General features: G+C 36.6%; 2 protein-coding genes across 6 annotated transcripts; both read left to right on the top strand.

The window, feature by feature from the left end:
- The first annotated feature begins 1285 nt into the window (after window positions 1-1285).
- Window positions 1286-14453, top strand: LOC113318645. Of its 5 annotated transcripts, none has more exons than XR_003344738.1 (6): window positions 1286-1556; window positions 2125-4092; window positions 4182-4496; window positions 4589-4692; window positions 4814-5621; window positions 14435-14453. XR_003344738.1 is itself a non-coding variant. In XM_026566839.1 (5 exons), exons 3-5 carry the CDS (start codon window positions 4475-4477, stop codon window positions 5561-5563), a joined length of 876 nt encoding a protein of 291 aa, XP_026422624.1. In that variant the 5' UTR covers window positions 1286-1556; window positions 2125-4092; window positions 4182-4474; the 3' UTR covers window positions 5564-5624. The 5 variants fall into 5 exon arrangements, 1 of the variants encoding a protein (XP_026422624.1); XR_003344737.1 differs by lacking the exon at window positions 14435-14453 and adding an exon at window positions 10024-10085; XR_003344739.1 differs by lacking the exon at window positions 14435-14453 and having other exon boundaries at window positions 4820-5624.
- Window positions 8973-9646, top strand: LOC113316365 (uncharacterized mitochondrial protein AtMg00810-like). Its single transcript, XM_026564563.1, has 2 exons — window positions 8973-9231; window positions 9390-9646. Exons 1-2 carry the CDS (start codon window positions 8973-8975, stop codon window positions 9644-9646), a joined length of 516 nt encoding a protein of 171 aa, XP_026420348.1.
- Window positions 14454-14980: the final 527 nt, after the last annotated feature.

Below are 14980 nucleotides of genomic sequence, written 5' to 3'. Positions count from 1 at the left end.
AAATTTGTCATTGTAATTTAAATATAAAATAATATTATCACTTATGATATGCAATGATGTTAGAAGAAAAAGGATATTGTATTAAAAATAAATAAATTTAATACCATCCATTTGAAAATTTAAACTTTTTTAACAAAATAATATTTTCAAAATAGTGGCACGTCCGGCCCGATCTGGCCTGCCCGTATAAAAAACGGGCTTTGGTTAGCAAATTATCTACTTTTGTCCGGCCTGAACTTTTTTACGGGCTCACAAATATTAAGCCTGTCCTGCCCGGCCTGTCTTAGTTTTTGGGTCGGGTGGCCTAGCCTGCCCAAATTTACACCCCTAGGGGGATTTGATCCTCAGACTCCTGCATGGAAGTCTACACCACTAACCAAACCTACATTATCACAAGTTCTGTCAAGTTTGTGGTTCTTTAATATACTAACTTTGCGACAACCCTTTAAGAGAGTTGTAAAACAAAATATAATGTTAAAAAATAATGCTCAGGTGACTGAGCCGCAAACAACGCGAAGCCTTCTCTGTAAACAATCACATACATTCTACAATGAGAATGCACTTCTGTATTACTTTTGTAATGCATGGTTAAATTTTATTCACTTCTGCAAAAAAAAATTGTCATCACTATTGAAAATCTTTACAAGAGTTGTCGTAGAGTTATAAACACTTCTGCTAAATTTTTCTCACTTCTGTTAAAAGTTTCTCACTTCTGCTAAATTTTTATGACTTCTGTTAAAAATTATTTTGGTCTCCGGTTCTGCTAAATTTTTCTCACTTATGCTAAATTTTTCTCATTTCTGCTACAAAATATTTTCTCTAACACCCCCCACTAAATTTTAGAAATTTAGACTTTTTGAGATTGGGTAGAAATATTCAAAAGAGGGTTTGTTTAAGGTTTCAGAGAGTATTCTGATCACTACAAGAAAGCTAAGATATTGCCATGCTATATTGCCGCACCTTATAAGTAGATGCGGCTTTAAGTAGTTTCTCGCCTCAGTACCTAGTTGGTGAGGCATAAAGGGTCATCTTTTGCTACAGCAGGGAAGCGGTGATGCATAACGTGACTTTCTTGCGACACCTAATCAGCTGGTGCGGCAATAGGTTGACTTTTCGCCACATCTATGCGGCAACAGATATATATTATTTTTTATTATACCCTTGTAGCCACACAGGTGCTGCTAAAAGTATAATTATTAAAAAAAACAAAAAAAATGAAATATTTTAATTTTTATTATTCATTTAGCCGCATGAGTTCTGCTATAGGTATAAAGCAGGAATTAAAAATGGAGCGAAATTACACGTGTTGGACTTGAAGAAGAAAACTTATGTTTTATCGACTCTTTCTTCATTTTTTTTTCAGCTTCTTCTTCTCCAAAATACTTTTAACATCAGAATTTTTCAAGCCTCCATGAAGAAATCTAAGCTTTCTTCTCAGGGGAAATCTAACCTTTCTTCCTCACTCTTCCAATTAGAACAAAAACAAACCCTAAAATACTTTGTTTCAATCTGTGGAGCAAAAGCCCTTTTCCTCTATAGATCGAAGCTTTTTGAAGGTAAGCGTGATGTTATTTTCTTCTCCTTATCTTTCAATTAGACTCCATTTTTAGTAGCTAATCTTCAGATTCGCTGATTTTATTTTATTTTTTATTCAATTTTTTCTACTTCTTGGTGCGGATTTAGTTTAAAAATGTGAAGTATAATAGAGTTTATATGCTTATTCTGGGATTTCATGATTATTATTGAAAGTATTGTTGATTTTATTCAATTTTTGCTACTTCTGTCTAATAGATAATTATTAAAAGGATTGTTGATTTTTTCGGCAACGATGTGGATCTGTGTTCCAAGTTTAGTGTAATTATTGATTAACATGTAATAGAACAAGTGAGGATTTATTTGAGTTGTGAGATTAATTGGTTTGATTTGATTGTCTATGTATGTGTTTTGGGTCATTTTGATTGTGTTTAATTTGAATCTGATCATGGTGGTGCATGATGATGTGTGTTAGTATCATTTTGAGCATGTTAGTTATTAGCCTCAAGAGCTGTATTAATTGCCTTTTTGATTGTTTGAAATCTGTATAGTTTGAAGTTCTTAATTGTGAAAAGTTCTTAATTCTTGTAGATATGTTTTGCATTCGAGGAGTAATCTGTGGATGACCTTTTTGATTGTTCTGTTTACTATAAGTTTCATTGTCATGTTCTCATAATCTAGCACAAATGGATAAGAGTTGGATGCAAAAAGGTAGGGGTCATCATGACTACATTCGTGGTTGTGATGAGTTTTTGACATTTGCTTGGGCTCATCGTACTGCTGATTTGGGTGAGAATATATACTGCCCGTGTATCTCCTGCAACAATGGTATCCCAAAGTCTAGAAAATTGGTGAGATGGCACATATTGTGGAGGGGAATAACACGAACTTACACATGTTGGAAGAAACATGGGGAGGCATAAGTAAATGTTATTCATGATGAGGTTCCAAACGCTACAGAGGGGCATGATATGCATGGTTTGTTACGAGGTTCATTCCCAGCATCAAGGTTTCTTTCAAGGGATGATGATGTTTCGGGACAACCCAATTCAGATGGAGAAATCCAGCATGAGAGTGTTGCAGAGGAGCCGTACGTGGAGGCGCAAAAGTTTTATAAGTTGTTAAAGGAGGCAGAAACACCGTTGTACCCTGGATGTACAACAGCTACTAATTTATCTTTTCTTGTCTCGCTGTTACACCTAAAATGTTCTAACAAGATGAGTAACAAAGCTTTTGACGAACACCTTTCTTTGTTAAGCCATACGTACCCGTAGAGCAGTATACCCAAGAATTATTATGAAGCAAAGAAGCAAATTCGTGATCTTGGTATGGAGTGCATCAAAATAGATGCATGCCCAAATGATTGTATGTTGTACTCGAAAGGATTGGATCGTCAAAAGAACAGATGTGATGTATGTGGGGAATCTAGGTGGATTAAAGGTACGGGTGGGTCTGCAGAAGAAGTAGCGAATGGTTCACATAAAATTAAGAGAAAGCCTGCAAAGTTTTTGAGATATTTTCCGTTAAAACCAAGACTTCAGAGGTTGTTTATGTGCTCCAGAACGTCCAAGGAGATGATATGGCATGCAGAGGGTCGTACGAGAGATGGCATCTTAAGGCATCCAGCAGAGACAGAAGCTTGGAAATCTTTAGACGAGAAATTTCCAGAATTTGGGTATGAACGTCGCAATGTAAGACTCGGGTTAGCAAGTGATGGGTTTAATCCATTCGGCACTATGAGTACTAGTCATAGCACGTGGCCAGTCTTTGTTATTCCTTATAATCTTCCTCCGTGGATGTGTATGAGGCAACCTAATTTTATCATGTGTTTGCTTATTCCCGAGCCTAAAGGTCCTGGGAATAATATTGATGTATACCTTCCAATTGGAGAAAGATTAGCATTTTCTTTCAACTACCATATTGGAATTATCTTCTCCTGCGACATAATATTGATGTAATGCATACTGAAAAGAACAATAGCGAGAGTTGGTTAGGGACGTTATTAAATATTGAGGGTAAGACGAAGGATAATTTGAAGGCTCGGCTGGATATGGAGGATATGGGTATACTTTCACCACTTCATGCTAAGCCTTTGGGGAACAACAAATACTACCTTCCCTCTGCAACACATACCCTGGATTTGGACGAGAGGAGGAAGTTGTGTCAGTTTCTCAGTGAGTTGAAGGTTCCTGATGGATACTCGTCGAATATTTCACGTCATGTTCAGGTGCAAGAATGTAAAATTCCAGGGCTAAAAAGTCATCACTGGCATGTTCTTATGCAGCAGCTTCTACCAGTTGCAGCACGTGGTATACTACACAGAGATGTAACCAAAGTGTTGGTCGAGTATTCAAATTTTTATAAGCAGTTATGTTCAAAGACATTAGACATTAAGGATCTGCAAAAGCTTGAAAAGCAGATTTCTCTGACATTATGCAAAATGGAAATGATATTCCCTCCTGCATTTTTTGATATTATGACACACTTGCCGATACATCTAGCAAGAGAAGCCATGATAGCGGGACCAGTTCATTACCGGTGGATGTATCCATTCGAACGGTGAGTACTTGATATATTTTATTAACGTATAAACAATTCAGTTGATATTTATGTAGATGAATCTTACTCTGTCCAGTTGTTTTGTTCAGGTACTTGTACACCTTAAAACAGTATGTGCGAAATAAAAGTCGCCCGGAGGGTTCAATTGCTCAAGGGTACCTTCTTGATGAATGCTTGACATTCTGTTCGAGATACTTTGGTGTTGAGGTTAATACGAAGTTCAACCAGCTATGGAGAAACAGTGATGGTGATTTTACAGTAGCACCAGTTTCTCAATTGCGCATCTTTAAAGCAGCAGGACGTTCTTTAGGGAAAGAGACCCATCAAACTTTAACTGACGAAGAGTGGGAGCAAGCTCGTACATACGTATTGAGAAATTGTAATGAAGTATCTCCATTTATTGCGTGAGTATCATTTACATATATTGATTAATAACGGTGATGAAATATTTGTCTTAATTTATATACTAATTACGTTAGATGGAATTATTAAACAGGAAACACGAGCAAAAAAATTCTTGATGTTTATGGAGGAAACATCCTTCCAATTGACTTGGATCGAATTCATGCAAGAGAGTTCGTAAAATGGTTTGAATCTCATGTAAGTATAAACTTCAAATTTCTATACCTATGGTGTAAGAGTAGATTCTCTTTCGTGTTATTAGTATCTACTTATGTCGCATACTTTATCTTTGAGACACTGATGAATAGTTTCTTTTTAGGTTCAGAAGATGAAACAAGAGGGTGAGGTGATCAGCAAGGATATTGAAAATTTATCACTTGGGCCTAAAAGATTCGTAAGTTGTTTTAAAGGATATATTGTGAATGGGTTTAGGTTTCACACCGCAGAGCATGAGAAATTTAGAAAAACACAGAATAGTGGAGTTTTCTTGAGTGCGGAGACTTCTAGCTTTGACACTGGAAATAACGCAAGTCCCGCTATAAAGAATGTTGAATATTATGAAGTATTAGATGACATTGTGGCATTACAATATCGTGAATGGAGGCAAATATTTTTATATAAATGTCACTGGTGGTCTGTGAAGAGCCCAGGAAAGAAGATAGATGAATTTGGGTTTACGTCATTGGATTTCACAAGAACCATAGCCAAGGATGAATCTTTCATTCTTGCAAAGCAAGCGCTACAGGTTTTCTATGTCAAAGACAACCGAGACAAGAACCGACGTATTGTACTTAATATGCAGCCAAGGGATTTCTATGATATGGGTATACAGGAAGTTGAGCTCATCCAAGAAGAATCATCTCGCGCAAATGATAATGCAACTACTACAAATAAAAATGAAACTGCTACAGTCAACACTGTTGAAGTTGACAATTGGACCCGAAATGAAATTGAAGGAGAAGAATTGATCAGAAGTACTGCCGCTAATGATGACGATGATTCCGCTGATGATAGTAACAGTGACCCTAGTGATTATCTTAGTGATTGTGAACAAGATGATTTAGTATAAGATAATTTTTGTTAGTATAACTGTTAAAAAGATTAGTAATTTGAATCTACTGTTTCAGGTAGTCCAAGAGTTTGATCTAGAATCATCTAATCCTTAGGTTATATTCTAGATTGATCTTCCACAGGAGTTACAAAACTCTTAATCTTTCTGTTAATGGAATAATGTAGTGGAGTTTTAATACCTAGTCTTTTCAGTTCCTTTGTAAGTGCCTATAAATTGGCTTGCTGTTAGTGTTGTAATCAAGCAACAATTTCAATAACAAAGATTAAAGTTGCTCCAAATCATACCTGTGTTCACTTCTGTTTTCCGCTGTGCCAACAAATTTGGTATAAAGAGCCTCCTGATATGGCTTCAAGTTCTAATTCAAATCTTTTCAATTACTCTCAAAACCCTATACCCGTTTTTGAAGGTGAAAGTTACGATTTATTGAGTCTTCAAATGAAAACCTTATTCATCTCACAAGATCTTTGGGAATTTGTAGAAGATGGATATGAATCTCCAGATGCGGAAGCGATTGCAGCACTTAATCCAGCACAACTAAAAGATCACAAGGAAAGCATAAAGAAAGATGCAAGAGCATTACGTTTCATTCAGCAAGGGTTAAGTAGACACATCTTGCCCAGAATTTCAAACGCCACAAATGCAAAAGAAGCATGGGAAATTCTACAGAAAGCTTTCCATGGCTCAAAGAAAATTATCTCCATAAAACTTCAATCCTTGTGGAGAGATTTTGATACTTTGTTGATGAAAGAAATCGAAACGATTCAAGTATTTTTCTCGAGAGATTCAACCATTTTAAATCAGATTCAAGCTTTTGGGGATACAATAGCAGAGAAGAAAATTGTTGAGAAACTCTTAAGAAGTTTACCATCTAAGTTTGAGCAATTGAGGAATCAAAGGACATCTCCACACTTTCAATGTATGAGCTGATGGGTTCCCTTGAGGCTCATGAACAACGGATAAGTAGATACGTCGAAAAGCCGATAGAGCAAGCATTTCAGTCCAAGCTGCACATCAAAGACAACAACAACCATGGTGAAAATGGAAATCGATCTCACAACAAAAGCATTTTTCACTCTAATGGAAAGAAAAATTTCAACCGTGGAGGAAAATCATACCGTGGACGGGGAAGAGGTATTTTTCATAACACCTCAAGGTACGACAATTCAAAACCTTATTATAATGTATGTAAGAAATCTGGCCATGAAAGTGAAAATTGTCGATACAAGTGCACCATATGTAAGAAATTAAACCATATGGAGAAAGATTGTTGGTCTAAGCAAGACAATGAAGCAAATTTCTCTGAAAAGGATAATACTTCTGAAAGTTTATTCTTTTCATGCTTTAATTCACACCAAGAAATACCAGAAAAACAAAAAACATCCGAATCACCAGAAATTTGGTACTTGGATAGTGGCTGTAGTAACCATATGACTGGAGACAAAACTTGTTTTGTTAGTTTGGATGAAAATATTAACTCTCATGTTAAACTAGCAGATGGAAAACTACACAAAGCCGAAGGAAAAGGTGTTATTTCTGTATCATCTAAAGTGGGACAGAAATTAATTCATGATGTCTTGTATGTTCCTGGTCTTTCTCAAAACCTTCTAAGTGTGGGGTAACTCATACAAAGAGGTTATTTTTTGAATTTTGAAAATGGAGAGTGTCAAATCTTTGATGCAAGGAGGCAACAACGGAGGCTAGTGGCTACTGTGAAAATGGCATCAAACAAGGTGTTTCCTCTTATTATGGCACCAAATAAAAATTATTTCTGGAGTGCTGAAAATGTTGATGAAACTGTACTTTGGCACATGAGGTATGGTCATCTTAATTATGGCTCACTCAATCTTCTCAAAAAGAAAAATATGGTGATTTGTCTTCCTTCTTTTAACAACAACAAGCAAGTTTGTGAAGGCTGCATGTATGGGAAGAGTCATCGACTTCCTTTTGTTAAGACTTCATGGAGAGCAAGAAAGCCACTTGAACTTGTTCATGCAGATATTTGTGGTCCGATTAAAATCCCATCATTTAACGGAAAAAGATATTTTTTCTTTTTGTTGATGATTTTAGCAGGTTGATGTGGATATATTTTCTTGAACAAAAATCCGAAGCATTTTCCAAGTTCCAGCAGTTCAAAGCTTTGGTGGAGAAGAAAAGTGATCATCACTTGAAAGTTTTTCGTACTAATAATGGATGCGAGTTCACATCAAATGAATTTGACAAGTACTGCACCGAGAATGACATCAAAAGAGAGCTGGCGGTAAGGTATACTCCACAACAAAACTGAGTAGCTGAGCGGAAGAATCGCACAATTGTAGAGATGGCACGAAGTATGCTCAAAGCAAAGGGACTTCCCAACAAGGTCTGGGCAGAAGCTGTCAATATCGATGTTCACATTCTTAATCGATCACCAACAAAATCCGTTTTGAACAAAACTCCTTATGAAGCATGACATCGTAGAAAGCCGGAGGTAAACTCTTTCGAAGTATTCGGATGTGTTTCCTATGCACACATTCCATCACAAAAAAAGAGAAAAGTTTGATACAAAATGTGAAAAATATATTTTCGTTGGCTATAGTGAAAAATCTAAAGTTTATCGATTATTTCATCCGGTGACTAATGAATTGGTTACTTCAAGGGATGTTATTTTTGATGAACTAACATCTTTGAAGGGGGAAAGTGGAAGTGACATCAGCTCTCCTCAATTTTTTGAAGAAGAACAAGAAAATGGTGAATCTGGTACCATACCAAATACCCTGCATACTCCACCAGCAAGTCCAGTAAGACAACCATCTCAAGAACTTGAATCATCTCCTGATTCAAGTGTTCCTAAAAAGATGCGACCTTTACAAGAAATCTATGATGCTTGTGATGTTGTATTTGCTGCATTTGAACCTGAAAGGTTTGAAGTTGCTAGTAAAGATGAAAAGTGGCGAAGTGCAATGTATGAAGAGATAAAAATGATTTCCAAGAACAGAACTTGGGATCTTGTTGACAATCCTGATTGTAAGGATGTTGTTGGGTTAAAATGGGTTTACAAAACCAAGTCTAATGAAGATGGTTCAGTTCTAAAACACAAACCTCGTTTGGTGGTGAATGGTTATTCTCAGAAGCCTGGAATCGACTTCAACGAGACGTTTGCACCTGTTGCAAGGATGGAAACAGTCCGAGTAATTCTCGCTTTAGCGGCTCAGTTCGACATGACAGTTCACCAACTCGACGTCAAATCAGCGTTTCTCAACGGTGAAATCAAAGAAGAAGTGTACGTAGAGCAGCCGCAGGGGTATATTTAGAAAGGAAAGGAGGGAAAAGTTTATCGACTTCGAAAAGCACTCTACGGTCTTAAACAGGCACCACGTGCTTGGAATACCATGATTGATAAATATTTTCTGGAAAATGGTTTTTCAAAATGCCCAATGAACCATCTCTCTACATCAAGAAAAGAAGTAATAATGAGCTTCTTATTGTCAGCATTTATGTGGATGACTTAATCTGTGCCAGTACCAATTTAGAAATGGTGGAGGAGTTCAAAAAATCCATGATCAAGAGGTTTGAAATGACTGACTTGGGCCTAATGAAGTACTTCCTTGGCATTCAAGTGAATCAGTCACAATATGGTATAACACTATCTCAAGAGAAGTATGCTACCGACTTGTTGAAGAAGTTCAGTATGAGTGATTGCAACCAGTTGCAACACCCATGGATTTGAATGAAAAGTTCTCGAAAGATGATGGAGCGCAAAAGGAAGATGCATCTCTCTATCGAAGCCTGGTCGGTTCACTCATTTATCTCACAAACACAAGGCCTGATATTGTTCATTCCGTAGGAGTGTTATCTAGATTCATGCATGACCCCAGCAAAACTCATTATACTGCTGCAAAAAGAGTTCTAAGGTACGTCAAAGGTACTAAGAATTTTTGTCTCAACTACTCGAAGGAAGAAGATAATAGTCTTGTCGGATATACCGATAGTGACTGGGCAGGTTCAATTGATGATCGAAAAAGTACTTCTGGATATGATATTTCTCCTGGTTCTAAAGTGATTACGTGGTCATCAAAGAAGAAGAATACAGTGGCATTATAATCCGCTGAAGATGAGTATATTGCTGCAACAAGTGCAGCTTGTGAAGCAATTTGGCTACGGAAAGTTTTGGATGATCTCCAACAACAACAAGAGTCAGCAACTACCATCTACTGCGACAACATGTCAACAATCTCAATGACAAGAAAGCCAGTTTTTCATAGCAGGTCTAAACACATAGAGTTGCGACATCATTTCATTCGATACTTAGTCAAAAGCAATGAAGTGGAGCTAGAGTTTTGCAATACAAATTTGCAAGTTGCAAACATCTTTACTAAAGCTCTTCCAACTGAAAATTTCAACTTTTTCAGAAGCTGTATGAAGATTTCAAATTAAGGGGGAGTGTTAAAAAGATTAGTAATTTGAATATACGGTTTTAGGTAGTCCAAGAGTTTGATCTAGAATCATCTAATCCTTAGGTTATATTCTAGATTGATCTTCCACAAGAGTTACAAAACACTTAATCTTTCTGTTAATGGAATAATGTAGTGAAGTTTTAATACCTAGTCTTTTCAGTTCCTTTGTAAGTGCCTATAAATTGGCTTGTTGTTAGTGTTGCAATCAAGCAACAATTTAAATAACTAAGATTAAAGTTGCTCCAAAACATACCTGTGTTCACTTCTGTTTTCCGTTGTGCCAACAAATTTGGTATCAAGAGCCTCCTGATATGGCTTCAAGTTCTAATTCAAATCTTTTCAATTACTCTCAAAACCCTATACCCTTTTTTGAAGGTGAAAGTTACGATTTATGGAGTCTTCAAATGAAAACCTTATTCATCTCATAAGATATTTGGGAGTTTGTAGAAGATGGATATGATGCTCCAGCTGCAAAAAAGATTGCAGCACTTAATCCAGCACAACTAAAAGATCATAAGGAAAGCATAAAGAAAGATTTAAGAGCATTACGTTTCATTTAGAAAGGGTTAAGTAGACACATCTTGCCCAGAATTTCAAACGCCACAAATGCAAAAGAAGCATGGGAAATTCTACAGAAAGATTTCCATGGCTCAAATAAAATTATCTCCATAAAACTTCAATCCTTGTGGAGAGATTTTGATACTTTGTTGATGAAAGAAAGCGAAACGATTCAAGTATTTTTCTCGAGAGATTCAACCATTATAATTCAGATTCAAGCTTTTGGGGATACAATAACAGAGAAGAAAATTGTTGAAAAACTCTTAAGAAGTTTACCATCTAAGTTTGAGCATGTTGTTGCTGCAATTGAGGAATCAAAGGACATCTCCACACTTTCAATGTATGAGATGATGGGTTCCCATGAGTCTCATGAACAACAGATAAGTAGATACGTCGAAAAGCCGATAGAGCAAGCATTTCAGTCCAAGCTGCACATCAAAGACAACAACAACCATGGTGAAAATGGAAATCGATCTCACAACAAAAGCATTTTTCACTCTAATTGAAAGAAAAATTTCAACTGTGGAGGAAAATCATACCGTGGACGGGGAAGAGGTATTTTTCATAATACCTCAAGGTACGACAATTCAAAACCTTAATGTAATGTATGTAAGAAATCTGGCCATGAAAGTGAAAAATGTCGATACAAGTGCACCATTGTAAGAAATTAAAACATATGGACAAAAATTGTTGGTCTAAGCAAGACAATGAAGCAAATTTCTATGAAAAGGATAATACTTCTGAAAGTTTATTCTTTTCATGCTTTAATTCACACCAAGAAATACCAGAAAAACAAGAAACATCCGAATCACCAGAAATTTGGTATTTGGATAGTGGCTGTAGTAACCATATGAATGGAGACAAAACTTGTTTTGTTAGTTTGGATGAAAACATTAACTCTCATGTTAAATTAGGATATGGAAAACTACGCAAAGCCGAAGGAAAAGGTGTTATTTCTGTATCATCTAAAGTAGGACAAAAATTAATTCATGATGTCTTGTATGGTCTTTCTCAAAACCTTCTAAGTGTGGGGAAACTCATACAAAGAGGTTATGTTGTGAGTTTTGAAAATGGAGAGTGTCAAATATTTGATGCAAGGAGGCAACAACGGAGGCTAGTGGCTACTGTGAAAATGGCATCAAACAAGGTGTTTCCTCTTATTATGGTACCAAATAAAAATTATTCTTTGAGTGCTGAAAATGTTGATGAAACTGTACTTCTGCACATGAGGTATAGTCATCTTAATTATGGCTCACTCAATCTTCTCAAAAAGAAAAATATGGTGATTGGTTTTCCTTCTTTAACAACAACAAGCAAGTTTGTGAAGGCTGCATGTATGGGAAGAGTCATCGACTTCCTTTTGTTAAGACTTCATGGAGAGCAAGAAAGCCACTTGAACTTTTTCATGCAGATATTTGTGGTCCGACTAAAATCCCATCATTTAACGGAAAAAGATATTTTCTTCTTTTTGTTGATGATTTTAGCAGGTTGATGTGGATATATTTTCTTGAACACAAATCCGAAGCATTTTCCAAGTTCCAGCAGTTCAAAGCTTTGGTGGAGAAACAAAGTGATCATCACTTGACTGTTTTTCGTACTGATAATGGAGGCGAGTTCACATCAAATGAATTTGACAAGTACTGCACCGAGAACGGCATCAAAAGAAAGCTGGCGGTAAGGTATACTCCACAGCAAAACGGAGTAGCTGAGCGGAAGAATCGCACAATTGTAGAGAAGGCACGAAGTGTGCTCAAAGCAAAGGGACTTCCCAACAAGTTCTGGGCAGAAGCTGTCAATATCGCTGTTCACATTCTTAATCGATCACCAACAAAATCCGTTTTGAACAAAACTCCTTATGAAGCATGACATCGTAGAAAGCCGGAGGTAAACTCTTTAAAAGTATTCAGATGTGTTTCCTATGCACACATTCCATCACAAAAAAAAGAGAAAAGTTTGATACAAAAGGTGAAAAATATATTTTTGTTGGCTATAGTGAAAAATCTAAAGTTTATCGATTATTTCATTCGGTGACTAATGAATTGGTTACTTCAAGGGATGTTATTTTTGATGAACTAACATCTTGGAAGTGGGAAAGTGGCAGTGACATCAGCTCTCCTCAATTTTTTGAAGAAGAACAAGAAAATGGTGAATCTGGCACCATACCAAATACCCTTCATACTCCACTAGCAAGTCCAGTAAGACAACCATCTCAAGAATTTGAATCATCTCCTGATTCAAATGTTCCTAAAAAGATGCGACCTTTACAAGAAATCTATGATGCTTGTGATGTTGTATTTGCTGCATTTGAACCTGAAAGTTTTGAAGTTGCTAGTAAAGATGAAAAGTGGCGAAGTGCAATTGATGAAGAGATAAAAATGATTTCCAAGAACAGAACTTGGGATCTTGTGGACAAGCCTGATTGTAAGGATGTTGTTGGGTTAAAATGGGTTTACAAAACCAAGTTTAATGAAGATGGTTCAGTTCTAAAACACAAACCTCGTTTGGTGGCGAAAGGTTATTCTCAGAAGCCTGGAATCGACTTCAACGAGACGTTTGCACCTGTTGCAAGGATGGAAACATTCCGAGGAATTCTCGCTTTAGCGGCTCAGTTCGACATGACAGTTCACCAACTCGACGTCAAATCAGCGTTTCTAAATGGTGAAATCGAAGAAGAAGTGTACGTAGAGCAGCCGCAGGGGTATATTCAGAAAGGAAAGGAGGGAAAAGTTTATCGACTTCGAAAAGCACTCTATGGTCTTAAACAGGCACCACGTGCTTGGTATACCATGATTGATAAATATTTTCTGTAAAATGGTTTTTCAAAATGCCCCAGTGAACCATCTCTCTACATCAAGAAAATAAGTAATAATGAGCTTCTCATTGTCTGCATTTATGTGGATGACTTAATCTGTGCAAGTACCAATTTAGAAATGGTGGAGGAGTTCAAAAAATCCATGATCAAGAGTTTTGAAATGACTGACTTGGGCCTAATGAAGTACTTCCTTAGCATTCAAGTGAATCAGTCACAATATGGTATTACACTATCTCAAGAGAAGTATGCTACCGATTTGTTGAAGAAGTTCAGTATGAGTGATTTCAAACCAGTTGCAACACCCATGGATTTGAATGAAAAGTTCTCAAAAGATGATGGAGCGCAAAAGGCAGATGCATCTCTCTATCGAAGCCTGGTCGGTTCACTCATTTATCTCACAAACACAAGGCCTGATATTGTTCATTCCGTAGCAGTGTTATCTAGATTCTTTCATGACTCCAGCAAAACTCATTATACTTATGCAAAAAGAGTTCTAAGGTACGTCAAAGGTACTAAGAATTTTTGTCTCAACTACTCGAAGGAAGAAGATAATAGTCTTGTCGGATATACCGATAGTGACTGGGCAGGTTCAATTGATGATCGAATAAGTACTTCTGGCTATGATATTTCTCCTGGTTCTAAAGTGATTACGTGGTCATCAAAGAAGAAGAATACAGTGGCATTATAATCCGCTAAAGCTGAGTATATTGCTACAACAAGTGCAGCTTGTGAAGCAATTTGGCTACGGAAAGTTTTGGATGATCTCCAACAACAACAAGAGTCAGGAACTACCATCTACTGCGACAACATGTCAACAATCTAAATGACAAGAAAGCCAGTTTTTCATAGCAGGTCTAAACACATAGAGTTGCGACATCATTTCATTCGAGACTTAGTCAAAAGCAATGAAGTGGATCTAGAGTTTTGCAATACAAATTTGCAAGTTGCAGACATCTTTACTAAATCTCTTCCAACTGAAAATTTCAACTTTTTCAGAAGCTGTATGAAGATTTCAAATTAAGGGGGAGTGTTAAAAAGATTAGTAATTTGAATATACTGTTTTAGGTAGTCCAAGAGTTTGATCTAGAATCATCTAATCCTTAGGTTATATTCTAGATTGATCTTCCACAAGAGTTACAAAACTCTTAATCTTTCTGTTAATGGAATAATATAGTGAAGTTTTAATACCTAGTCTTTTCAGTTCCTTTGTAAGTGCCTATAAATTGGCTTGCTGTTAGTGTTGTAATCAAGCAACAATTTCAATAACAAAGATTAAAGTTGCTCCAAAACATACCCGTGTTCACTTCTGTTTTCCGCTGTGCCAACAAATTTGGTATCAAGAGCCTCCTGATATGGCTTCAAGTTCTAATTCAAATCTTTTCAATTACTCTCAAAACCCTATGCTCGTTTTTGAAGGTGAAAGTTACGATTTATGGAGTCTTCAAATCAAAACCTTATTCATCCCACAAGATCTTTGGGAATTTGTAGAAGATGGATATGATGCTCCAGATACGGAAGCGATTGCAGCATTTAATCCAGGGAAATAAAAGGAGAAAATCAGATGGAATTATGTGAATCAAATCGAGTCTAAAAACGGATCAAAATATTCTG

This window comes from Papaver somniferum, chromosome 10 (assembly GCF_003573695.1).
Source record: "Papaver somniferum cultivar HN1 chromosome 10, ASM357369v1, whole genome shotgun sequence".
Lineage (NCBI taxonomy): Eukaryota > Viridiplantae > Streptophyta > Magnoliopsida > Ranunculales > Papaveraceae > Papaver > Papaver somniferum.
This window is presented reverse-complemented; position numbering and strand designations above follow the sequence as displayed.